At 39.5% G+C, this 27,192-nt stretch overlaps 1 protein-coding gene across 5 annotated transcripts; it reads right to left on the bottom strand.

The window, feature by feature from the left end:
* Nucleotides 1-969: 969 nt before the first annotated feature.
* Nucleotides 970-25,330, bottom strand: TACC3 (transforming acidic coiled-coil containing protein 3). Of its 5 annotated transcripts, none has more exons than XM_060769293.2 (17): nt 25,222-25,326; nt 20,991-21,119; nt 20,128-20,290; nt 18,985-19,121; nt 16,765-17,532; nt 16,294-16,375; nt 14,851-15,016; nt 13,209-13,261; nt 12,105-12,226; nt 11,904-12,003; nt 10,339-10,509; nt 7,790-7,866; nt 6,799-6,842; nt 5,089-5,249; nt 3,663-3,769; nt 3,457-3,577; nt 970-1,616 (listed from the first exon to the last, which is right to left on the bottom strand). In XM_060769293.2, exons 3-17 carry the CDS (start codon nt 20,287-20,289, stop codon nt 1,545-1,547), a joined length of 2,343 nt encoding a protein of 780 aa, XP_060625276.2. In that variant the 5' UTR covers nt 20,290; nt 20,991-21,119; nt 25,222-25,326; the 3' UTR covers nt 970-1,544. The 5 variants fall into 5 exon arrangements, with proteins under 5 accessions (XP_060625276.2, XP_060625277.2, XP_060625278.2 ...); XM_060769294.2 differs by having other exon boundaries at nt 25,218-25,326; XM_060769295.2 differs by lacking the exon at nt 20,991-21,119 and having other exon boundaries at nt 11,904-12,000; nt 25,222-25,330.
* Between the last annotated feature and the right edge of the window lie 1,862 nt (nt 25,331-27,192).

The raw sequence follows: 27,192 nt of genomic DNA on the forward strand, positions 1-27,192 counted from the left end.
TCATGGGAGTCCTGTGTGCCACGGTTAGTTCAATTCCACCATTGGTGGGGTTCAGAATGCTCTTTGATTGTAGATGAACTATAAATCCCAGCAACTACAACTCCCAAATGACAAAATCAAATTTTTGAGTGAAGGACATACATTGGGTTGTTAGGTGTCTTGTGTTCAAATTTGGTGTCAATTCATCCAGTGGTTTTTGAGTTCTGTTAATCCCACAAACGAACATTACATTTTTATTTATATAGCTTTGGTTCCTTTTCTCACCTTACCAAGATCTGTGAGTGGCTGGCTCATGCAATGCAGGATAATCTTTTAAATAATGAGACATCAGTATACTCTCCTTTGCACATATATACACCATTCCTTGACTTTATGCAGTCTTTCAACTGCCTTTTCCTTAAACTTTGGCAATTCGTGTTGACAATACACCTAGCCTAGCTGTTCTTATCTTCTTGCTTCCAAATCTGCACCTTTGGACACACACTGGCCTGGGCTCTCTTGATATTCTTTTCCTGCTTGATTATCTTATCTCCTTCAGCACTGCTCACATTATGCCTACCTCATTTCTTGTTTCCTACTTCTATGATTTGAGATGGCTCAGATATGCACATGGGTGATTTTCATTTCTTGATACTGTGCTATGCTATGCAAATCCCACTGAAAACAGTGCTGTAGTTTGATATTTTGCTATGCCATATAAATCCCACTGAAAATGAGTTTGAAAATTTGCTTCCTTTTCATAAAACTTGTGATTCTTTTCTGCCACTGACCTGAGTGAACACATTTCTTTCTGGTCCAGTGCAAATCCATCTTTACTACCTTTGAGCCTGAATGAGGTCTATGTTGCCCTTATTCTGCTCTTTCCAAGAGCTTCCTGCAGTGCTAAAACTTAACTATTGCTTTCGATCTCTTCTTCTTCCAAAACAAAGTGTCAGTTTTTAAAATTTGTTATAACACATCAAACAAATCTACAAATAATATAATGTATTTTATTTTTAATCAGTCAAAACATCTCTCCATCGCTTCTGCACAGAAATCAGGTAACGCCTGAAATTCTTGATCCAGAGCACAGTGGACCAGTATGAGGCACTTCAGCTATTATTCTGGCTCTCGTGATATAAAAAAGCCTTCAAATGCAGGGGAATTCTGCCCTGTTTTTGCTATAGAACATTTTATATCCATTAGAGGTTTTTAAAAATGGGAAAAAAGCTTTCTCCTGGGCCTAAATGGGCTCCATAGGTGAAAATGTAATGAAATGACTTCCCATGTCTATTGGTGGATATTCAAGAGAAAAAAATCGTGGGGGTACAATCCAGGACAGTGAAAAATAATAAACCTAATACTCAACAGTTTTATTTACAGAAATAATGGCAAGCAGACTGGTGCCATGCACCTATTTGCTTTTTGTAAATAACAGCATAAAATATACAAGTTTTCATAGAAAAACAATAAGGCTAAACTAGTGCAAATAGAGATGGTCATTAAATTTCACTATCAACCATCCCAAGGCTGAAGTAGGAACCAGGATGAAAAAATGGGATGGTTCAGACTAGCGCATTTTCCATCTTAGAAATCAAGTCATCACAGATTTTTGTGAGTTCTTCGTTTTCTTTTGCCTGTCAAAGAAACAGGGGAAAGGGTTATACCAGTTGCACAAGTTGCATGTTCTGAAAAGACCACCCATAGTCTACATCAGGGCTTCTTAAACTTTTTCCAGTCATGACCATTTTCCGCCTGAGAAATGTTTACATGCCCCGGGTAAGAGATATATAAATCAAACATTTACTGATAACAAACCATCATTTTACAAAGCTTGCTGATTTTCCTTTTGGTAGTGCTGAATCGTTTTCTGCAGCGTGCACAGTAAACACTGCATGTTGTTGCTAACAGATATGTGTAAATGCGTAGTGTTCAAAAACCTTTTATTGTTTTTCGTGACCCCAACATTGAATTAAGAGGACTTCATTTGGAGTCAGGACCCATAGTTTACAAAGCAGTACTCTAGATCAGCGGTTCTCAAATTGTGCTCTGAAAAGCTGAAGCAAATTGAGGGGCTCCGCCCTTCTTCCTCTCTCCTCTTCCCCTCCAAGAGCACCCGGTTGGAAATCCCTGCTGCTGAAACTAACCCCTTGCCATGCAGAAGAGGCAGGCAGGCAGGCAGGCAGGCAGAAAGAAAAAGGCAGGCAGGCAGGCAGAAAGTGAGAGAGGTAGGTAAGAGCATGCCCTTGGGAAGGTGAGGCACTTAAAGACACAGGGCAGGGAGGCTGCAGGCTGCATGGAGGTTTCGTGGAGATGCAGAACTTCAGCGACACAGAATGTTAAACCCCAGAAGGGCGGCTTGCCACCCAGATCCTTTTCCCTGCACTCCTTGCCGCCTAGACACATTATTACAAAGGTTGGATGGCCATCTGTTGGGGTGCTTTGATTGTGCTTTTCTTGCATGGCAAAAGGAGGTTGGACTGGATACCCCCTGGAGTTGCTATTATTAGTATTTATTATTTATTATTATTACAAAGGCTGGGTGGCTATCTATTGGGGGTGCTTTGATTGTGCTTTAACTGCTTTGCAGAAGGGGTTAGACTGGATGACCTCTGCGGTTTTCCACTGAAATACTGTTATGTTGGTTAAAATGGTTCTTCATTTTAAACACTGTATTGTTATTTTCTTTCTTTCTTTCTGCACTACAAATGAGGTATGTGCAAACAAGTTAGTTCACATAAACACTCCCCATCCATCTGCCACTGGCCCGACCTGTCTGTGAAATTTTAAAACTTAATGCGGCCACTTGTCTCCAAAAGTTTGCCCATGCCTGATATGCATACCTTATATATAATATATAAATATCTATTGGTGCTGCATGAGAAACTTTTGCTTCAAAAAGGGCTTTGAGACTGAAAAAGTTTGAGAACCCTATGTACTTATAAATTAGTAAAATCTCTTCCAAACTATACATAGCAGACCTCATTTTTAATCAGTAAAATATGGGAATATAAATTAAAGGAGAATAAAACCCCAGTGAATCTTGCATTGCTATGCAGGCATGCATTTGAAAGACCCTTTTTCCTATTAGTTTGGTGAGGGCTCTCATTGTGCATAAAAGCTTTGATTTACCCACAAGTGATTTCTACATAAGACTGAATTGCAGCCATATGCTCACATGCAAGTAGAGAGAAAACACTGAGGACTTAATTCCCTGCCTATAGTATTCCACTTTCTGGAATCCTAATATTGTATTATTGCCATTGTTTCCATCACCATACACTTGATTAAATTGCCTTTGAATTTAATGGGAACGAGTCAGTAGTTCTTTGTCATGTAATGTGGGCCGGGCAATTCTTCACGCAATCCTGATTTCAGATTGCAACCATAGATTTAATGTATACATATCAAAGCCTTCAGGAGACAGTCTAGATCCCTGCTTAGAATACTGAATATTGGATCCACAAAGAAACTGACCTTTTGCTCAATGCTTTTCTCTAACGACTGGACTCTCATTTGTTCTTTGCGCAAAGTGGCTTGAAGAGCCAACACGTCTGTTTTAGCTTTGCTTCTTACTTGGGCAATCTCTTCATTCGCTCTAAAAGGAAAGGTTATTCAGGTATATTAGTTTTTAAAGAGAGGTACTGCAAATGTAATACAGATCCTTGTAAAATGTTACTCACTTGCACAACTTTTCTTCTGCATGTGCCTTCAATGCTTGGTATCTTTGCTCTTCCTTTTTAATTCTTGCAAGATACTCCTCTACACATTTCTTCAGAGCCTCTTCATTCTAGAAAATGAAAGCATCCTTTAAGTTTAGCACTCAGGAGACTAGAATCCTAGTTGGTGGAAATGTATCGACTACTTCAAAGCAAAAACTTTTAACATACAGTAAATATAATTTAAAACATAAAAATATATATTTTATGTTATATTGGTCTAAGTAGCCTGGCATTTCACATGGTAGTGATGTGGTAGCCTTTTGCTATTATTTGACTAAAGTATATTTATTACTAATTAATATACATTAATCACTTATGAAGGAGTTAAGAGACAAAGGTTTGGTGAACTGACTCCACAGCCCTGTTAAGCACTACTACTGGCTTAGCAGTACAAAGGGAAAATATATTTTAAATGTAAAAGTTGTTCTCTGTCAAATGTAAGTGGAATTTCTCATAAAATACATCTCAGAAAACAAAGCTCTGTAAATTGTCTCTTGACTTACTGCCAAAAATATTAATATTAATTAAAAAGTCAAACTACTTAAGATTGACTTAGCCTCTATATAAGACAATATGACAAATGTCAGTAAATGGAAACATAATTTATTTTTTTATATCAATAACTAGCCATCCCCTGCCACATGTTGCTGTGGCCCACTCTGGTGGTCATGGGGGTTCTGTGTGGGAGGTTTGGCCCAATTCTATCATTAGTGGGGTTCATAATGCTCTGTGATTGTAATGAACTACAAATCCCAGCAACTACAACTCCCAAATGTCAAGATTCTATTTTCCCCAAACTCTACCAGTGTTCACATTTGGGCATACTGAGTATTTGTGTAGAGTTTGGTTGAGATCCATCATTGTTTGAGTCCACAGTGATCTCTGGATGTAGGTGAACTACAACTCCAAAACCAAAGGATACTGCCCACCAAACCCTTCCAGTATTTTCTGTTGGTCATGGGAGAACTGTGTGCCAAGTTTGGTTCAATTCCATTGTTGGTGGGGTTCAGAATTCTCTTTGATTGTAGGTGAACTATAAATCCCAGCAACTACAACTCCCAAATGACAAAATCAATTCTTCTTGAGTGAAGGGCATACAATGGGTTGTTAGGTGTCTTGTGTCCAAATTTGGTATCAATTCGTCGAGTGGTTTTTGAGTTCTGTTAATCCCACAAACGAAAATTACATTTTTATTTATATAGATGTCACCGTGGCACATTTACAGAACATTCCATTTTAGACTATCTGCATTTCCCCCCTAAATTGGAGGGATGTGCCTATTAAGTGGTGAAATATGGTAGCTCCAGGGGGGAAGATGGTGTAGAAAGAGACAGAGCTAGAGATATTTAAGGAATAGACGGAGTAAGGCACAGTTGGAAATGCTTACCCTCTGAAATCCTTCTATTGCCTCTTTCTGTTTTTCAAACCGCTTGAAGAGTTCCGAGAAAGATTTCTCCATAGAATTCAAGTCAGATACAAGTTGCTGTTTTTCATCAACTACTTTCTGCAATTCTTTTTTTGAAAGCTCTTTCTGACTCTCGCGCTCTTCTGCAGAAACAAATTTGTTTTAAGTGACTCGCTCTATGTTCACTCCTTTAAGACGCTATATGTTGTCCCTAACAATACAAATGCTTGGAGATATGTTTAGAGGCTCCAGTTAGTAAACTCATCCCATAAAAGTCAAACAAGGCTGTCTCACAAATGCACAATTTCAGGTGACGTATAGAACAGAATGAGCTGCACAAAAGAAAATATAGTAGATAATGATGCAATGTTTAATCCAGTCTATTTACATAGCTATATTTTTCAGCTACCTTGCCCTACTATTTCCAAAAATCATAAAGAACAGCCAGTAGTTAAAGAAATTACACACACCCTAGACAAATCTACTTTTGTCTAGGATGAGGTAGTGAACATGTTAGAATTTAACTCCCATCAGATGCAGGAAACATGATCTATGTCATTGCAACACACCATCAAGAGGGCCACAGGCACCTACTCCCAGCCCAAGAAAGCAACAAAGGGCAAAATGTTCAATCATTTGAGTCTGTGGAAGAGGGAAGGATCTGTAGATAGTTAAAACCAAATTCTTACACATTAGATTTGATGAGTTAACTAGATCAATATGTAGTCAACTTCTGCTTTCTCAGGTGCTGTTTACTAGCTCCACTTCTAAAAGATTTAGCTACAGGGTGAGGCATAAAGATTCCATACTTCGAGGAAGAACTGTGTGGGATGTACTGGGAGTAGAGATGTGAGGGAGGTCTAATTCGGTAGGTTAGGCTCTGCCATTTTCAGAACCCATCATGAGTTGGATTGGTGAACTTCAGGGCTTTGTTGTTCAAGCACATTATGAGAACAACCATTCTGCTGAACATGCTCAGCATTCAGCCAAAATGAATTTCTGCTACATTTGAAAATGATTTTGCTATGGTTTTCTAATCTTTGGGAAACTGGATCACACTAAAAAGAAATCCCTGGCAGATCTAGGAACCTTAGAATTCTAGAAAATGTGGAAGTAAGAGCATCCATTCAGCAACTGCCAAGGCATTCCACTCATAAGTCTTCCATAGCACTGGGGATATCAAGTTGAAGAATAATTCTGCGTGCATATTTACAAAATTGCTTATCTGATGTTATTTTTAAAACCCTTTACTACTAAACTGTTTTTATGTACTTTTCCGAAATATATACATTTTGTTTCTAGGTAGCTTTGTTCATTTTTATACCCCCTCAGGATGTGGGAGATCTTTATTCCCCCCCCCCCCACCCTGTAGAATGGATATGCTAAACACACATAACTGAGAGTAATCACAATTCTATGAAGAAAAATGGGCTTTGCATGGAGAGAATTTAACTTCAGTCCATCTCATCTACAGTTGAAGAATCTCAAGCAGCAGAGCTAGAAATAGTGTCTATATAAATACTGAGAAAATTGATGCTAACTAGCAATGCCAGTAAAAGGCCAAGTGGACATGTATGCTCAAATTTAAGAAGCTGAATATAGATGTCAATGTGTGCATTTGTAATATGGGACACATTTTTCCTGCACCCAAACAGCAAAGCATTGAAAAAAATGTTTTATGTATCTGCTTACCCATCACTTGTGTAATGGTGCCTTCAAACTCTGCAACAATTGTTCTAAAGGAAATGCAAATATTTTATTTTCAAACACAGAACCAGAAAATTAATATGATTCCACAACAATGAAACAATATCTGTCCTTCCATTAATAACTCAAAAGTATGGAACATATCTATTAGGCATGTACAATTCATGGTTCTAAATGATTCTAAAGTACTTATAAAACTAAAGTTCTGGTGGTGAACACTAGGGGGCGCTGGTGCTTTGCTTCTACAGTGTTGCTAAAGTTCTGGTGGTGAAAATTTCAGAATTCTAACAAAATTTCATTATAAATGGCAGTTCCTAATTGGTTCTGTCATAAAAATCTCCAATAATGAAATAATAATGAAATTTTGAAAGTTTTGTTAGAGTTCTGAAATTTTCATCACCAGAACTTTAGTAACACTGTAGAAGCAAAGGACCAGCACCCCCTAGTTTTCATCACCAGAACTTTAGTTTTGTAAGTACTTTAGAACCATTTAGAAGAATGGATTGCACATGCCTAATATCTATCTATCTATCTATCTATCTATCTATCTATCTATCTATCTATCTAACAGAAGTAAGCATAGGTTTACTTTTCTAAAAGTTTCTGGAGGCAGGATTAAGTTAATTTTTCAGAATTACCAATATGGGGAGAATATCTATTCTCCGTTTAGAGGCTGTCTACGAAGAGACTCCTATCCTCCCAAACCTGCCTGATTTATTTCTCTGGAATTTATTTGACAGTGATATAACCCTAGACAAGCTATCCTAAACAGAGCAAAGAGGATCAAAAATAAAAGATCTAGGGTTGCACTCCTCTGGTCTTTCTCCCAGTACAGACTGTCCATCCAAATACTGTACAGTAGCACAAGCAATTTCATCTCCAAATCTGGGTTAGAATCCACAATATGAAAGATATCTATGTAATTGGCGAAGGCAGCATACACAGAAAATGTCCATTATTTCCTAGATGTACATACCCCATTTCTTGACTTTCAATATAAATTTTGTCATGCTTCATTTTCCACTCCAACACTTCTCTTTGCTTTTCTTCAACCTGAAACCATAACAACCCAAAATATTTAGAAAGAATTCAATTATCTTTAGATTTACAGTAAAATTAAAGAAACATTGCCAGAAAAGTTATTGGAAAGACCTCAGACAACTTTAGAATTTGACAAACAACATTACTCAGTATCTGATCTCATGCCCCCACCTCCAACAAAGAGGGGGGGATTGACAGGGCTGAAGATCCCAAGGTTAGGCGAGGGCTACATGGGGACCCCTTGGAGCCTTTTATGTCTTTCTCTGGGGTCCTTAGGATATTTGTCTCCCTTTCTCTGGGGGCCCTTTGGAGACCTCTCTCTCTCTCTGGGGACCATTTGGAGATTTTTTCTCTTACTCTGGGTGCCCCTTGGAGACTTTTATGTCTTTCTATGGGTGTCCTTAGGAGATTTTTTCCCCTTTTTCTCTGGGGGACCTTCATGGGATCCAGGCGGGTCCCACACTTTGATGGCATTTTTTCCATGACTTTAGAATTGGTACCGCTATTCTCTAGATGTAAATTATCATGAAAAGTGGAGAGGCCGAGAGAAAAGAATCTTCAGAAGGGGACAGGAAAGAGTAAGAGCCAAGTTTGGGGGGGGGGGGCGAGATTAAGAGGTGGGAAAGGGCCACCTTGCCCGCCTGTGTGTGGAGAGAAGTGGCCAGGGCTGCCGACAAGAATCAGAAGGGAGGTCTTGGCTTTGCCATTCACAGGGGGCTTTTTCTTCACTTGATAACTGGGAACAGAATCTATAAATGGTGCGACTCTCAAGAGATTTTACTGAAAGTATTGAAAAATGTGAGTTCACAAAAGCTAGAATATATACTTTGAGGTAATTTTAATTATTGTTATTAAAATAAATATAAAAATTAATTTGATGTCACTATCTCAATTGACTTATTTTATCCTAAATCATGCTTCGCCTAACCTTAGATGGAGGGAGACCAACCAAAGATTCTGGCCTGGGGGCCCACTTTAACATGTGGGGGGCCATGTCCAATCAATTACTCTTGTTTGGCTTTCTTTATTTTAGGATTTAAATTCTGAATGCCCTCTTAAGACTAGACTTTATTACTGATCTTTGTACTACTATCTTGGAGATGAATACTCATGTGAACCTCAAGACTGCAAGCAGAGTATATAGCTATGGATAATTCTCTTACTCTTCTTCTTTCCCTCTCTATCAGTCCCTCTTTTTCTGTTATCATCCCTTTCCCCTTCCTTCTCTTTCCCCCCTCTTTTTTCTATCCATTCTTCTTTTTCTTTCTCTTGTGTCCTTTCTTTCTCTCTTCCCTCTCCTTTCTATCTTTCCTTCTTTCTTCCTCATTCCCTTTCTTTTCCTCTCTTGTGCACCTTTCTCTCTCTTCCCATATCTCTTTCTTTCCTTCTTTCTCTCCCTCCCTCCTCTCTCTTGTGCCTCTCTCCTACTTTCCTCCTCCACTCTCCTTCTCTTTTCCTTTTTTTGTTCTTTCCTTCTTTTTTCCTCTCCTTTTCTCTTTCTTGTGACGCTCTCCTTCCTTGCTTCTCTCTCCTTCCCTTACTCCGCTTCTCCTTCTCTCTCCATCTCTTTTCTCCTCTTCCTCATCCCCTCCTCTCCCTTCTCCCCTAGCTTTCGTTCTTAGCTTCAGAGGAAGGCAATAGTGACAACACAATCTGGCTTAAGATTTCCAAAAGCCAGGTTCAGTTTGAAATCACATCAGAGCAGCCTCCCTCTAAATAAGAGACCTTCTCATCCACATCCCTGTTCAAGTCTTTGCAAATTTATCACTCCTCTTTAGCATATACAGGCAGTCTCCAAATCACAACAACAAAACTTTATTATGGTCCCTGACCAGCACAAAGCAGGGCACAAGCACCCTGGGAAGAGAAGCACAGATCCCCAGTGAAGCATTAAAAAGTAGATTAGAAAACAGTTTAAAACACAGGTTATTGTAACAGGTATGGAACTGGGGGGGGGGGGGGGGGATAAAATAGGTTCTGTAGGTTTGTTCTTAAATTGAATTTGCACGTAAGCCAGAATAGGCACATTTCTTAAGTGTAACTCCATCCATATATAATTGCATATTGTTTTTGTGATTAATCCCAATGCTTTAATTATGTTCAATTTGTGACAATGAAAATACATCCCTCATACCACGTATTTACACCACATTTTCTAACCTTAGCAAAATTACAGTTATGACGTAGCAACGGAAATAATTTTATGGTTTGGGGTCACCCCAACATGAGAAACTGTATTAAAGGGTTGCGGCATTAGGAAGATTTGTGACCACTTAGTTAAGGGACTGGCACCTGGCAAGTCAAAGATCTTGAGGGATAACAACTCCAAAGGCTGACTTCCAGTAACAGCCTCCATCGCTTGAATAGTTTTCATTTAAATACTGTAGTTAAGTAATTTCTGTATCAGTCATTAAACTGGAGGAGTGAATAGACAGAAAAGATTCAAAACAGTGTCAAATCAAGCATTCCCTTTCAAATTCTTACCTCAGAAGTGAGCTTTTTAACAATAACATCCATCTCATGCTTAACCTTTTCTACAGCTGCATCCATGTCTTTCTGACTGTACTTCAGCACTTCAATAATGGCCTCAGTGGGCAGAGCACAAGGGAATACTGAAGGATTCTTTTCAACTAGGATGTCTTGTAGAGTTTTGGCCTGTGACAAGAAATTTAACATGAATTTAAATGCAATATTTGGTATCTTGGTTCTCTAATTGATACTGAGCACAAGCTATACCTATATAGTGATTTCAGACTAAACCTATGACATCCAGACTTGGGGGTCTTATTATTCTCTGAATTAAAGACACATGGATAAGATCAAGGCTCCAGAGAGCTCAATTATTCAGTTGGGAAACTATGATTTTCCATTACAGGTTGAGCATCTCCTATATAGAATTTCAAAATCCAAATTACTCCAAGATCCATATAAAACACAAATTTATTTATTTATCGTGTCAGGAGCAAACCGAACAGTTGTATTTCATTTTTTAAAAAACAAAGAAACAAACAGTTAAAACACAAGTTTGCAAGCTTGGTAGTTGATTAAATGTCCTTTGACCAGTAGCTGGCCACTTGGAGTGCCTCTGGTGATGCTGCAAGAAGGTCCTCCATTGTGCATGTAGCAGGGCTCAGGTTGCATTGCAGCAGGTGGTCTGAGGTTTGCTCTTCTCCACACTCGCATGTCATGGATTCCACTTTGTAGCCCCATTTCTTAAAGTTGGCTCTGCATCTCGTGGTGCCAGAGCCCAGTCTGTTCAGCGCCTTCCAAGTCACCCAGTCTTCTGTGTGCCCAGGGGGGAGTCTCTCATTTGGTATCAACCATTGATTGAGGTTCTGGGTTTGAGCCTGTCACTTTTGGACTCTCACTTGCTGAGGTGTTCCAGTGTCTCTGTAGATCTTAGAAAACTATTTATTGATTTAAGTCATTGACGTGCTGTCTGATACCCGAACAGGGGATGAGCTGGAGATGTCACTGCTTTGGTCCTTTCACTATTAGTTGCTACTTCCCGGTGGATGTCAGGTGGTGCAATACCGGCTAAACAGTGTAATTTCTCAGTGATGTAGGGCTCAGACACCCCGTGATAATGCGGAATGTCTCATTAAGAGCCACGTCTACCATTTTAGTGTGGTGAGACGTGTTCCACACTGGGCATGCATACTCAGCAGCAGAGTAGCAAAGCGCAAGGGCAGATGTCTTCACTGTGTCTGGTTGTGATGCCCAGGTTGTGCCAGTCAGCTTTCGTATGATATTATTTCTAGTGCCCACTTTTTGCTTGAAATTCAGGCAGTGCTTCTTGTAGAAAACACAAATGAACTTCCATTTTAGACTTGATTCCTAAGATATTTCATATTTGCAAATAAAGGTATTCCAAAATTTGAAAAAAATCTAAATTTTTTCTTGTTCCAAACATTTTTGGATAAGGGATACTCAAACTGTCCTTTTCAACCACATCAGTGCATCTATTCTCATTTTAAAATTCAGTGGGGGGGGGGGGGGGAAGCCTGCAATTTGAAGAAGGTTGCTAGAGATATTTAATGAGCACTTACTGGATCTGGGGGAGTTCCAAGAAGATCGAGCCCCAAAAGCTTTTCTTCATGATTATCAGATGTTTTTACTTCATTTACTGCCATGGCTATTGAATGTCTGCTTTAAAACCAAAAATACATCCTCTAGTTAGAAACTGCAAGCCATACTGAAACAGTTCTATATAGGTTATAACCTGAAGAACACAGCCAAATTATACCTACTCATTTTGAAGTAATGCGGCTCCTGTAGACTTAGCACCATCAACAAACTTTTTAGGGCTTTCGCTCAGCAGAGGGTCAAACTTCAGGTAGAGAGATTGCTTTCTTAGAACAGACTCCTTGAACTACAAAAAAATTGGAAATACATCAAAGTTTCCAGACAATCTTCCCTTAACATGGTGGTCTTGTTCATTTGTTGGCCACATCAGATGCTATCTGACCAAGAGCAACATTTATGAAATTTAGATTATCTCCAAGTGCAGCGCACTTCTTTGAATAATGAGATAACTGATTAGAAGAGATCTTGTGTCCTAATGGCAGTGGCAATATAGCAAGGGCTGCACTCTAAAACATTCCAGGTAAAATTTTAAAGATGCAGGACTCTACTAACGCTTTCAGCTGTGTATGAATGGGAAGAAATGTAGTGTGGGATGGAAAATATTTCAATCCTTTAATTTTCTACAAAAAAACCCTCTTTGATTTCTAGAAGTGCATTTTTAAGCCAGGTTTTCTTTTTAGGTTAGTAGATGGTTTTCTGATCCTGAATCCCCTCATAAGACAATACACTTTTTAATTCTCACACTGTTTTTAAAACTCACTGTCCTTTCTGCAGGTAGCCTTACAGATGTGTTTAGAAAGATCTGGCCTCTAAAGTAGTGGTTCCCAACCTTTTTTTGACCAGGGACCACTCTCCAACATTAGGGTTTCGCGAGACCAGTCACTCTCACTGCAACAGTGTAGTAATGGTGAGGCCGTGGACCACATTTCAGTTCTTGGGGACCACTGGTGGTCCACGGACCACAGATTGGGAACTACTGCTCTAAAAGGTAAATTAGTTTTCCTGTGTAAAATAGGAAATTGAAAACCTTTGATCAAAATACAAGCACAAGAAGTCAGTCAAAAAGTGGCATTATATAAAGATCAGCATCATGAACCTATAAAATATACATTATTCAACATTCCAAGCTAAAATGAGCAGAATTCCTAAAATTAAACACTAAACTCAACAATATTATCTAAGTTCTATGAAAAAGAGTCTGCAATAAAGCAATAGGGAAGAGAAATGAAACACATGTAAAATCATACATTCATAGATTGACTACTTACTGAGGATGTTCCAAACTGTTCCAGATAATCTACTTCAAGGTCCATTTCTAGAACTAAAAAGGGAAAATAATGAATATGGAAACAAAATGATTTTTATAGCAAACTAGTGTTGAAATTAGTTTGCCATTTTGAGACATAGAGGCATGCCTTCCTGCAATATTTGTGACTTATATATACTGAGTGAAATAAAAGGCCTTTGATTATTTCCATCCTATCTTTAAACTGATTTAACTGGCAAGGATGTTAAAGCTTCAAATGAAAAGCATTTTAGAACACTGTTCTTATGACATTGAAAGGTAGCCAATGAGGCATGTTTATTAGATCAAAGACAGCTTAAAAAAGAACATACAACAGAGATCTCTATTACTTTGGTTAAAACCTATTGGAATTCCTACTGCAGGCATGTGTGTTGCCAGCATTAAAGACTAGCGACAGTACAGATGCCACTCTAAACATTGATCAGTAAGCAACAATGAAAGGAAGATAACATTGAGATTGCTTACATATACTTAGGACTTTGGCTGGCTACTAGAAGACCACTAAATTGGCAGAAGTCGGAAAGCAAGTTTGAAGCTACAACAACATTTAGGATGAACATTATCTCAGGGTACTTATCTATAATTCTAAAAGGGCATGGAACCTGTGGGATTGCCGCTTTCTTAACCACTTTAAATTATTAGATTTGTAAATTAATTTAAATGTGAAAAGAGATCGTCCACTTAAGAGGTGAATTTGATGCCATAGGAACTGTCACTTTCCCCTTCTTGTTTCTGTCTTGCTGTCATGTGCATCTTGCCAGTATATTGGGGGGGGGGGGGGGAGCCCCAAATACTATGGACTCTGGATCTGGTTTGAGGCCACCCTGCTTGATTAATATTATCACCATCCTAGCCCTGAAATTGTTCCAGATCTGCATAGTGAAACTGGTTTCTGCTCAATCAGTTCCAAACAAACCAAAGTCGTTAATGTAGATCAGTGGTTCCCAACTTTTTTTTGACCAGGGAGCACTTGACGAGGGACCACTCTCCAACATGAATTATGAATCAGTTTTTGGTCAACTTTAGATTTGGTTTGGTTATTTGGGGTGCTGATTCAGAAAATTACATTGGATAGACCATATCATCTCTAGTTTCTGACACAGAACATATGTCATCCAGAACTGGATCAAAACGAACAAAATTGATTCGAACAAGTGTAAATACCCTTAGGGGAGAAAATGAAATGAACAGATATAAAACGGATGACACCAGAAGAAGAAAGTATTAATAAGCGACATGACAGCCATGCTTAAGTATATGAAAGGATGCCATGCTGAACATGGTGCCAGCTTGCTCTCTGCTCCTCCAGAGACAACATGAAGCAATGGATTCAAACTACAGGAAAACAGATATCACCTAAACTTTAGGAAAAACTTCCTGATGATAAGAGCTGCTTGACAGTGGAATATGTTGCCTTGAAGTGTGGTGGGGTTGCTTTCTTTCAAGGTTTGAAAACTCATCTGTAGTGGGTGCTTTGATTGTGTATTTCTGCATATTAGGGCCCTTGTGATCTCTTCCAACTCTCTGATCTACATTAAGCCAGGTTTCACAGTTATGAGCACATTAGAATATCCAAATAGGCATTTCAGTTCAAGTACACTTACCATCAGAGGGTGATCTGAACTCTTCATTGTCTATATTCAAAAAGCTGCCTTCATTGATTACAGTTTCTGTCTGATGTGAAGGTTTCTGTGTTTTATCATTTGCAGTCTCGTGTAATAAAGAACTTTGTTGAACTAAAACCACAGGTGACGCAATATTTTGATTCATCTAAGAAGTGAAGAACAGATTTGGGAAATTACAGATACCAGGTGTGGTTTAATTTTCTACCCTTCAACCGTGTGTCATTTTATATGAATGTAACTGTCTCCATTATAACACTTACTTAAAGAAAAAGACTGAAATCGTGGACTCTTTCAAGACAGCAGTTTTTTTCTTGTTAATCTCTCATCTACACTTTAAAATTCATACAGTATAATACCACTTTAACTGCCATGGCTCAATGCTATGGCATTACAGGAGTTATAGTTTTACAAAGAGTGGTAGTACTTCACCAAACTACAACTCCCATAGTTCCAAAGTGTTGAGCCATAGCAGTTTAGTGATGTCAAACTTCACTAATACTGTAGTGTAGACACACCCTACAGTTAGCACTGGTGGATGGGGGGGACAGGACAAAACCTAGACAGCATCCAATAAATCAACAAAGAAAAAAAACGCATCTCGAGATGCTAAAATACAGTTTTTGCCAAAACGTTTATCCTGTGAATGCTCTTCTGGCTGTTACATTAATTTTGTTATTGTGTGCCTTTCAAGATAGTGACAAATCACTATACCACACTGGTTCCCAGGATATTCATTTACTTAGAAGCATTAATATATTTCTAAATTGCTTGTAACCTGAAAAGATCCATGGCCAGCTTCCCTGGAAGTATTTGAAAGAGGGAAGATAACTTCCTCATTTAAGTCTGAAGCAAATATCTCTTTTCATTTTAAGATCTGCTCTTCTTTTTTCACAGAAGTCCCACATCAAGAGTTTACCTGTTGCCTGATATCTAAAGCATACTGTAGAATGATTTTGTTCCAAGAAGTGGCATTACATGATGCTTGTTTGTAGTCCCTGAATGCGCTCTTCACCAAGATGTCTTTCTTTTAAATAAAATCTGAAGGTTGCCTTGCAACTTAATATGGGCTGGTCTAGATGCCAATATTTCTACATAAATGTGATAAAACTTAAGGCTACAGTTCAAGTCGTGAAACTGTACTATATTTTGTTTTCTTCAAAGATTAGAACCTGTTGTTGGGAAATTTTGCATCAGGATTGGATAGTGTGGGCTTTGAAAGACAGCCTGGACTTCAAAGCTGCCAAGTTGTTGAAATGTCTCAATTTCTCCCAGCAATAAAAATGAGGTCCTCAGGCATGATTCTTGAGACCTTGAGATTTAAAGCCTCCCATGAAATTTTTGTAGCATATTCCTACACCCAAATTACTGGATACTAAATATAGCAATAAGAAATAATAAAAAAGAAACAAAGCAAAACAATACCAATTCACTTGAAGGTTCAGTCTGAGTTCCTACTTTTGTTATATCCTGTTCCTCAGTTGCAACAAGCTCTGCAATCTCTTCCCTATAAAAATAAGAAGGCTGTTATGTCCACATCTTCTAAGGACATCTGATTCAATATAGTTTTAAATTTGTTTTTGTACATCCAGGTTTTCTTTTGCCCTTTACCTATGGACATTTAGACAAAAGACGCTTCTCTTCACAAAAATAAGTCCTATAATTAAGCAGTTAATAAGCAGTCAATGCTTTAATACATATCAGAAGAGAATATTAAGCAACTTGAAATTATTTTTTTACAGATTTAGACCATATGCTATTTTCTATCGTATATGCAGTCTACTGTTATCAGGTACTTAGATTTAGTCCAGGAACTAAAAACAGATTACTTTTCATGTGTTTTTAATGCATTCCTGAAGTCTGAAACTGCTCTACATGCACTTATGGAACACTTACTGTTTTTCAAATGTTGTTTCTACAGCCTTTGATTCCTCGGGGTAATTAAGCTGCTCTGCTTCAAGAAAATCTTCTTTGAACAGTCCACTGTCCTCTTGGGTATCATTCTTCTCAATGGTGAACACAGAACAGTTAGGTGAATTCTGTAATTTGGAACCACCTCCAAATGGGTTGAAGTTAGGATCAAATTTATCAAAATCGAAGTTATATGCTGCTTTGGGGACAGAATTATCTTCTGTTCCAGTGCTTGTTTGACCTTTGGCCTTTTCTTTTCTTTTACAATAACTGAAACTTCCAAAGCTACCAGATTCTAGCACAGGCTGTGAGATATTATTTTCTATAGGTGCCTTTGAAAACACCTCAGTTTTGCAAGCACTGTTTGAATCTTGTTTTATAGATTGATTGAGGCTTAATATTTGCTTTGAAGAATCACTATCTAGCAATGAGGTAAAGTCGAAAGAACTAGCTGGTTCATGGCTTGTTTCCTCAGACAGATTATCTTCAGTTGCAGGTTTCAGATAAACTTCACAAAGTGAAATAGAATTTCTATCCTTTGCTTCTTTTCTAGTGCAAACTTGCAAAAGAGACACTGCTTGATTTTTAGGGGAATTGAGGAGGCCACTGGTGCTCTTGAACGGATCAGGATCATTCAACACAGATGATTCAGGAGTGTGTGTTCTGTCTTTTTCTGGCATTACATCATTTGGAGAATCAAAGCTGAGCTCCTCTTTTACTAATTCAATATCTGTTATTAGTATTGGTTGATTCCTGTGGAAAGGCAGAACAATCACAAATTAATTAATTCAGCCTTCTAAAGATAGTTAAAATAAAAAGGACACACCTGGCTCTCAGATTAATTTTTGTTTCAGAGGGGACCATTGTTTATTAACCAAATCAAGGACATTCACTGTTGACTTCAGATAATATGTTCTCAGGTCTATGAAAGTCTCACAGTGTCTACACTTTAATTTTAGGAACACTTGTCTTGAAGTAATTCAAGCTGAACTCAATGGGATTTACTTTCAAGTAAATGCACAATGGATCAGGTTACATTGCCCATTTGATTGCTTCTCAGTTACCAAACCCCTTGGATATTTATCAACAGAAATTAAAAACAATCAGCAAGAAGTATACACATTAAATCAAACAACTAAACAAGATAGAGTTCTTAATGATTATGTAACACCTAAAAAAATAAAATTGACTTAAATCTGCCACCAAAAGTATCAATGTAGTAATCATCAGATATAAAAAGTCACCAAAGCCATGCTTATTTTCATGGCTCCAAGAAAACTGATGCTTCCACAAGAATCTTCATAGAATTATAGAGTTGAAAGAGATCACATGTACCATCTAGTCTAATCCCTGCCATGCAAGAAAAGCACAATAAAAGCATCTGCGCCAGGTGGCCATCTAGCCTCTGTTTAAAAGCCTCCAAAAGGGGAGCCTCCGCCACACTGAGGCAGAAAGTGCCACTGTTCAACAGCTCTTATGGTGAAGAAGTTCTTCCTAGTGTTCACGTGGAATCTCCTTTCCTGTCATTTGAACCCAGTGCTCTGAGTCCTAGTCTCCAGTGAGCAGAAAACAAGTCTGCTCCCTCTCCCTTAAGACATCCTTTCACATATTTATTCATGGCTATCATGTCCCCTCTCAACCTCTTCCTCTGCAGGCTAAACATACCCAGCTCTTTAAGCTGCTCCTCATAGGGCATAGTTTCCAGACCTTTGATAGTTTCAGTTTCCCTCCTCTGGACACTCAGCTCCCTAGAGTGGAGTCAATCACCTTGTAATTGCATCTGGAAAACAACTGTCAACTGCAACTAGGCAAGAAAGTTTAGTTTTTTTCCTCATTAAAATAAAAGTAGCTGTGATATTAACACAACAATGCCTGTTTGTCTCCCAGGTGGCAAAAAACAAAACAATAACAAAACACAAGGATGACTACAATCTTCACACAGGAATGTAGTTTTCCTTTCTACACTTTAAATCAAGAGCAGGTATAATATCGTGATCATTCATCGTGAAAAGAATGTTTTAGCAAATATCACTGCTGTTACTCATATGCTTAAAGTCCAGAAAAAACAGCTTCCTAAAACCCAATTATCATATTCTCTTCTAACAACTTGAAGACAGCTGTATGACAGCCTAACACTTCTTGGGATATCATTGACTATATTACAATCTATTTTGAATCTACCTGCATAAAATCAGTTTTACTCACTCAGCACTGACTGGAGGCAAGACAAGATCCTCTGGAATGCAGTCATCTACTAAGGGATAAGTTTCAGGTTTTTTCCTTATATCCGGACTCACGATTTTGCGAGTCTGAGGATCCCGAATAGGAGTTTGAAAAGTTACCTTAGGAGAGAAAATTTATTAGAGATCTGCAGAACCAAAATTCACACACACAACACATATCTAGACATTGATTTGGTACTTATGCCCTGCTTTCCACAGTTTAAAAAGGAGGCACTTGAAGCAATTTACAAAAAAACAAACATCAATATACTGTATATTAATAATTAAAAGCAGGAATAAAACCCACATAATTGAAGAGTTGGATAATTATACAGTGTTTTACTCAGGAAAAGCAAATCTAAGACAAAATGGGGTGGCATTCATAGAATAAGACTTTCCAGCTCTGATTACCTATATACTACTCAAGTATAAGCCAACCCGAATATAAGCCAGCCAAGACCCTCAGTATAAGCCATGGGGGGCTTTTTTAGCCCTTAAAAATGGCTGGAAAACTCAGCTTATACTCAAGTATGTATGGTAATTTTGATGGAGATACCACGACTCAGTGTTTAATTAGAATGGCATTGTAGTGAAGAAATCAGAAGACGAGGGGTGCATTATACTGTAGGGTTAATGCAGTTTGACGACACTTGAACTGTTATGATTCAACATTTTGGAATCATTGGAGTTAAAGACTGGTGAGGCACCAGCACTCTTTAGCAGAGACTAAATACAATGTAAAACTAAAACTCCCATATATCTATAGAACTGGGCCCTGGCTGTTTAAAGTGGTGCCAAATTGCATTAATTCTACATTGTAGATGCACCCTAGGATTTCGAAGGGCAACTGTTAATGAACTAGACAAGATCCTCAAGTGTAAAGATATATTATTGAGTGCTAGTTAGGATGTGGACAATGAAGCCCACATGTGTGCAATGGGAAGTGTGGGCCTGCTTTTGGCTGATGAGATAGGATTGTTGTTGTTGTGTGCTTTCAAGTAATTTCAGACTTAGGTTGACCCTGAGCGAGGGCCAGGTAAATGACCTTGGAGGGCTGTATCTGGCCCCTGGGCCTTCGTTTGAGAACCTCTGGTCTAGACAATAGTGATATTAAATATTAGCATACCTTCATAAACTTCATTATTTCTTTTGGTGGAACATTTTCTTTCTGTGATGGGCGAAGAATAGAAGGCCTGCCTGTGAGCTCTGGAGATGTGATGAGCATGGCACAGTTTTCAGCACCGATGCCATCACTAATATTTTCTCCCTTCAAGGCTTGCAGACTCATTCTATAAATGAGAAAAGGAATAAAACAAGCATATATGTAACAGTGTTGCTTTTAGAGTCTTTGCACAAGGAGATATTTTATTTATTTACTGTGCTTTCTAGTCATATGCATTCAGGACTTACATTAATCCATTTCATGTCTGGCTTACAGTGGGGGCCCTGATCCGTTTTCGTCTGAGCCTCCCGAAATCGGGAGGTCAGATTTTTGTTTTCGGGGTCAAAAGATCAGGGTTTTTTTCGGCCTATTATTTGGGGGGGACGGACTTCACCATACCCAGGTGCTTTGGGCCTACAGGTACAGACTTTGGGACTATGTGCACAGGCCTGGCAGGTCTTGCAGCCAAGCATCAAGTAAGGAGCGCTCCTTACTTGGTGCTCGGCTGCAGGCCCTGCCAGGCCCCACACAATTGATACAAAAAGTAGGAACACCTGCCTATCATATCAATTGCATTTTTGTTTCAGGAGGCGCCTTTCTATTTCGTGCCATCCGAATGGACAGAATGGACAGAACAAAACAAAGGGGACAAATTTTAGACCCAAGGCTAGTACTAAGTCTTTTTTTTCCCCAAAGCGGGACCCAATGTGGATTCCAAAGATAATTTTTAGAATCATTTAAGAATAAATTGAAAAGGTATAAATGGCAAAAAGAGAAGTAAAATATGCTCAATAAAAAGGCTCCTTGCTTATACACTGTACACTTACTTAAATAAAAATGTCTTTGTCTGCAAAGTGCAAGGAAAGCAGGGTCTAGCATTCCATTGAAGGGCATTCTTGAGGGTGAGAGCAGCTGCTGAGAAGTCTATCTCTTTGCTATGTTCTCACTAAAGAAGCCTGTAATGGTAGTGAGGCAGAGAGAAAGTCTTCACCTGAAGATTTTAAGTATTCTGGCAGGTTCAGATCAAAAGACACCGTCTTTCAGATAGTCTGGAGAGTCATAAAGCCTATGTCCATCCTGGCATTTTTCACTCCTCCTCATCAACCCCAGCCATTGATAGGGATATTAGAAGTTATAGTCCACCCTGAATGCCTCAGGTTCCCACTTCTGCTTTTAAAGAAAATGGATACTTGTAATTAAATGCGGAGTTATAATTTAATTTAATTTTTTTCCCCAGATACTGCCATTTCACATTTTTCTTGGGGCTCATGGGGAAGTTCCTTTCCACCCCCCCCCCCCCCCACAAAGCCCCACACCTTTATTCAGCAAATAGTATCTATCTCTGGTTGCAAATAGCAGGACCTTATTCTGCTTTCAGGAGTCTGGGACTTGGGCTGCTATGGGAGAATTACTACTTGTTATCTTACTGAGCTGGCAACCAAGAACCGATTTCCCCCCAATCTTGCTACTTTGGCAGGTAACAAAATAAAGAAGGTACTAGCAACCCTAGATATATTTTTCCCAGAGGTAAGCACTAAGTGGCGAGGAAGCCTTCTGATGGTTGTTCTACAAAGGTGGCTTGGGATAATGAAATCTGTTGTTGAAGCCCTGCTATCAGAAAGAGAAATCCTAGAATTGAATGACAGTAACAAGTAGCTTTTCTGAAACAGTAATTCATGGTGCACTTCTAATTCAGGATGAACAACAATGAATATGGTTAAACTTAGCCTGTGGTGGGCTGAAAATGCAACCTTGAAATGATGAGAAATTATTTTTAAATCTTACATTTTAGGTGTCTGAATGTATTGTTCTTCCAGTGAACATTTTCCAGTGAACTATTTGGCAGTAAAAATAGCTGCTAAACATCTGGGGCCTTTATAAAATTTGGGGGTCTGAAAAATGTGAGAATCAGGTCCAAAAAGAGGGATTAGGGATTACATGCAACCTGTGGACAACATCTCCACTTTCTGATTCAATCCATTTCTAACTAACAGATACTTTAAGACAATTTTATCAGAGGATCTTCTTGGCAAGATCTGTTAAAAATGGTTTTGCCTTTCTCTCTCTCCCTGAGGCTGATTTCCAGAGTTGTAGTCCAACACTTCAGCCACTATATCACAAGGGCCATTGGAATGTGGAGCACACTGACTCAAGGGCTCGCCTTTTTGGCAGTTTTTAAACAAGATAATTGGATGGAAACCTTTCAGGTGTGAAATCCCACTTTATGAGAAACATGGGATAAAGCAATTGTGTATTCCTTCATACCAGTGGGTTGGCCTAGATGGCTTTCAATCTATGGTTCTGTCCAGTCTTAGATAACAAAGGCATTCCCATGCAGAAAGAAGCATATGGGATGGAGTCATTGAACAAATGGAGCTTGGTAACATTAAAGGAGTGTCAGGCTTGGGCAAGACCATATCCTTAAGACATCACCTGGCCTGGCAACTTTTTTTAACTTATATTTACTCTGTTTTATACCCTGCCCTTTCTCTCTCATTGAGGGACTCAGAGCGGCTAACACTCCACAGCAATTTGATACCATACGAATCTAAGACAATACAAAAACTGAAAATAAATATAAATCACAGTTCTAAACATTTTAACACATCATATAAAACTACAGTACATAATAAAACAATAATTAAAACCAGCTATAATTAAAAACTAGCTCCAACTTGTTGCCATAATGTCAAAATCCACTGTCATTTAACATGCTTGCTCATTGCCTTCCACAAAAGCTTCCTTCCAGAGGAATTTTTTTTTATTTGCTTTCTGAAAGAAAGCAGGGTGGGGGGATTCAGATATCCTTAGGGAGGGAGTTCCAGAGTCTAGGAACCACTGTCAAGAAGGCCCTCTCCTTGGTATCCACCAACCACACCTGAGATGATGGTAGGACCGAGAGCAGGGCCTCCCCAGCAGATCGTAGGGCTCGGGCAGGCTCATATTGGGAGATGTGGTTGGATAGTTTGGCCCTGAACCGTTCAGGGCTTTAAAGTTTAAAACCAGCACCTGGAATTGCACTTGGTAGAAAACTGGTAACCAGTGGAGATGCCACAACAGTGGGGTTGACTGCTCCTTGAAAGGCGCTCCAGTAAGCAGCCTGGTCACAGATCTTTGAACCAGCTGAAGCTTCCTAACAGTCCTTAAGGGCAGCCCTATAGCAATCCAGTCTAGATGTGACAAGGGCATGGACCACGGTGGCCAGATCACTTCTCAAGGTATGGACTTGTTCTGGGAATCAGCCCTCCCACATCAGGGGCTGAGAGGGGACATGATAGCCATTTTTAAATATCTGAAAGGGGGGGCACATTTGGGAGGGGGCAACCTTATTTTCTATTGATTTAGAGACTCGGGCACAGAACAATCAATTCAAATTGGAGGAAAAGAGATTTCACCTAAACATTAGGAAGACCTTTATAATACTATAATGTAATACAATACTAATACGATATAATTATATATTTTATATTACACTAGCTGTACCCGCCACACGTTGCTGTGGCCAATCTTCCCTCTTTCTCTTCTTCTTTCCCTCCCTCCTTCCTTCCCTCCCTCTTTCCTTCCTTCCCCCTTTTTCTTTCTTTTCTGCTGTCTCTTTTCTTCCTTCTCTCTTTTCTTCCCTCCCTCTTTCTCTACATCTTCCCCCCTTCGCTCCCTCTTTCCTTCCTTCTTTCCATCTCTCCTTCCTTCCTTCCCTAACTTTCCTTCCTTCCCCATTTTTCTTTCACTTCCTCTTTCTCTCCTTTCTTCCTTCTCTACCTCTTTCCTTCCTTCTCCCTTTCCTTCTTTCTTTCTCCTCCCCTTCCCTCCCTCTTTCTTCCTTTTTTCTGTATTGTCATTTAGCTTTTGGGGGCTTTTTAAGTCCCTTCTGCTGTGTTTTTTTAGTGTTTTTGTGAGTGAAGGACATACATTGGGTTGTTAGGTGTCTTGTGTCCAAATTTGGTGTCCATTCCTCCAGCGGTTTTTGTGTTATGTTAATCCCACAAACGAACGTAGATGTAATATCACTAATAATATTACAATATAATGGTATAATTTTAATTGGTATGTTAATTTATTGTTTAATGAATTATATAATGAGTTTTTAATGGTTATTAATGTTTTAAATGTAATTTTTGATTGTTTATATGTTGATAGCACCATATGATGCTGTGTGAGGTCGCCCTCAGTCCCCCTTCGGGGGGGGGGGGGGGAGAAGGGCAGGGTAGAAATGCATGAAATAAATAATAATAATTAAATGACAAATAGTACAATATAGTAATATATAATATTGATATTGTGCAATGCTAATAATACAAAATAATATAATCTTGTAAGAAGCTCTGAGTCCCCTTTGGGGTGATTTTTTGTTTGTCGTGTCAGGACTGATTTGAGAAACTGCAAGTCGCTTCTGGTGTGAGAGAATTGGCCATCTGCAAGAACGTTTCCCAGGGGAAGCCCAGATGTTTTGATGTTGTACCATCCTTGTGTGAGGCTTCTTTCATGTTCCTGCATGAGGAGCTGGAGCTGATAGAGGGAGCTCATCCACGCTCTCCCCAGATTCGAACCTGTGACCTGTTGGGTCTTCAGGTTTGGGATGATAAGGGCAGCATATACATGTCATAAATAAATAAATAAATCTCCTGCTCTAGAAATTTTTAAGCAGAGGCTGGATGGCCATCTGTTGGGAATGCTTTGGTTGTGTTTTTTCTCCATTTTTTTTGGGGGGGGGGGTGTGGAATGTATGGCCCTTGTGGTCTCTTCCAATCTAAGAGTCTATTGTCCTATTTTTGTTTTGTCACCTAGGTTTAATGGGCTGGAATTCTCCAAACGCAACAGACCTGAAGAGTTATCAGACAGTACTAGCAACTTAATATCATAAGAAACAGTGAAAATCTTGATGCAAAGGAGCAAACGAGGCACTAACAGAGCGTGGACTAAGGGTTTTCAGGAGGGAGGGGGCGGGGTGGGCGCTCAGGAGCAGGAATGCCTTGGGTAAGCGGGTTCCGGGCTCCCTCCGAGTCCCGGGCCTCTCGCCTCCGCTCCCTTCCCTCCCCCCTTCCCTCCCTATTTACCTACTTGGCTTCCGAGGACGCCCCACCGACGTTTCTGCTACTGCCACCAACTCTGAGGTATCACCTCTAACTCAACGCCTCGCCCGGTTCAAATCTTAACGGTTTCTGTCTCTACCAATGAAAAGACAGCGTGATGGGTTACGTCAGAAATCACGTGACGGCTCAGCGGCTCGCCTCGGAGCCTCAAGCAGAGGCGACCGAGAGTGACTGGCTACGCATGCGTATACTTGGACTACTCCTTGGAGAGGCGTTCCTTGGCAAATTTTCGAGTTTTTCGCTGGATCCAAAGAGATTGAACCCTGAGAATGGTTTTATTATTATTAAGGCTCAAATGGATCCGGAATTGAGTTACACAGCAGGGCCTGAATATCCTGAACCATTGATTCCCATATTCTGCTGCATGAGTTTTGTGAACTTCTACTCCCAGAAGCCTTGGCCAATGATCAAGGATGATGGCACCTGAATTCCAAATAACATTTCTCCCCACCTCCAAACTTTTTAAAACATTGGGTTGTTGTAGGTTTTTTCAGGCTGTATGGCCTACGGATGTGAGAGCTGGACCTTAGGGAAGGCTGAGCGAAGGAAGATAGATGCTTTTGAGCTGTGGTGTTGGAGGAAAGTTCTGAGAGTGCCTTGAACTGCGAGAAGATCCAACCAGTCCATCCTCCAGGAAATAAAGCCCGACTGCTCATTGGAGGGAAGGATATTAGAAGCAAAGATGAAGTGCTTTGGCCACATCATGAGGAGACAGCAAAGCCTAGAGAAGACAATGATGCTGGGGAAAGTGGAAGGCAAAAGGAAGAGGGGCTGACCAAGGGCAAGATGGATGGATGACATCCTTGAAGTGACTGGACTGACCTTGAAGGAGCTGGGGGTGGTGACGGCCGACAGGGAGCTCTGGCGTGGACTGGTCCATGAGGTCACAAAGAGTCGGAGATGACTGAATGAATGAACAACATGGCCATGGTCTAGAGGCATTCTCTCCTGACGTTACGCCTGCATCTGGCAGGGGTCCTCATACTTTTTAAAAAGAGGGCCAGGTCACAGTCCCTCAAAGTGTTGGAGGGCCAGATTATAATTTGAAAAAAAAAATGAATGAATTTCTATGCACACTGCACATATCTTATTTGTAATGCAACACTTAAAAACAATACAATAATTAAAATGAAGAACAATTTTAACAAATATAAATTTATTAGTATTTCAATGGGAAGTGTGGCCTGCTTTTGGCTGATGAGATAGGATTGTTGTTGTGTGCTTTCGAGTCATTACAGACTTAGGTAGATACTGAGTGAGGGCCGGGTAAATGACCTTGGAGGGCCACATCCGGCCTCCAGGCCTTAGTTTGAGGACCCCTGGTCTATGGCAAGCATCCTCAGAGGTAGTGAGGTCAGACCTCACTACCTCTGAGGATGCTTGCCATAGATGCAGGCAAAACGCCAGGAGAGAATGCCACACAGCCTGAAAGAACCTACGACAACCCAGTGATTCCGGCCATGAAAACCTTCAACAATACATTTTTTAAAACATTGTATTGTCAAAGGCTTTCATGGCCGGAATCACTGGGGCCTTTCCACACTGCCATATAAACCAGAATATCAAGGCAAAAGAACCCACAATATCTGCTTTGAACTGAGTTTTTATTATATTTCAGAACCAGTGGCAAGTTTATAATAATAATAATAATAATAATAATAATAAAACTTTATTTGTACTCCACTACCATCTCTCCAATTGGTGCGGCTTACATGAGGCCAAGCCCACAGTACATCAATAAATGAAGGCAATAACAAATAATCAACACAAAACAGTTAAAATAAATCTCATAAACAAAAAATACACAATTAACAATAACATACAAGCATTTAAAACCTATGGCCGGGCCAAATGTAATAATTAAAATTTAGAAATATTTAAAATTAATGCTGGGCATGAACAAGGTAGGGTATAACTAGGATAGGGTTTTCAAAGAATG

Source organism: Anolis sagrei, chromosome 3 (genome assembly GCF_037176765.1).
Source record: "Anolis sagrei isolate rAnoSag1 chromosome 3, rAnoSag1.mat, whole genome shotgun sequence".
Taxonomy (NCBI): domain Eukaryota; kingdom Metazoa; phylum Chordata; class Lepidosauria; order Squamata; family Dactyloidae; genus Anolis; species Anolis sagrei.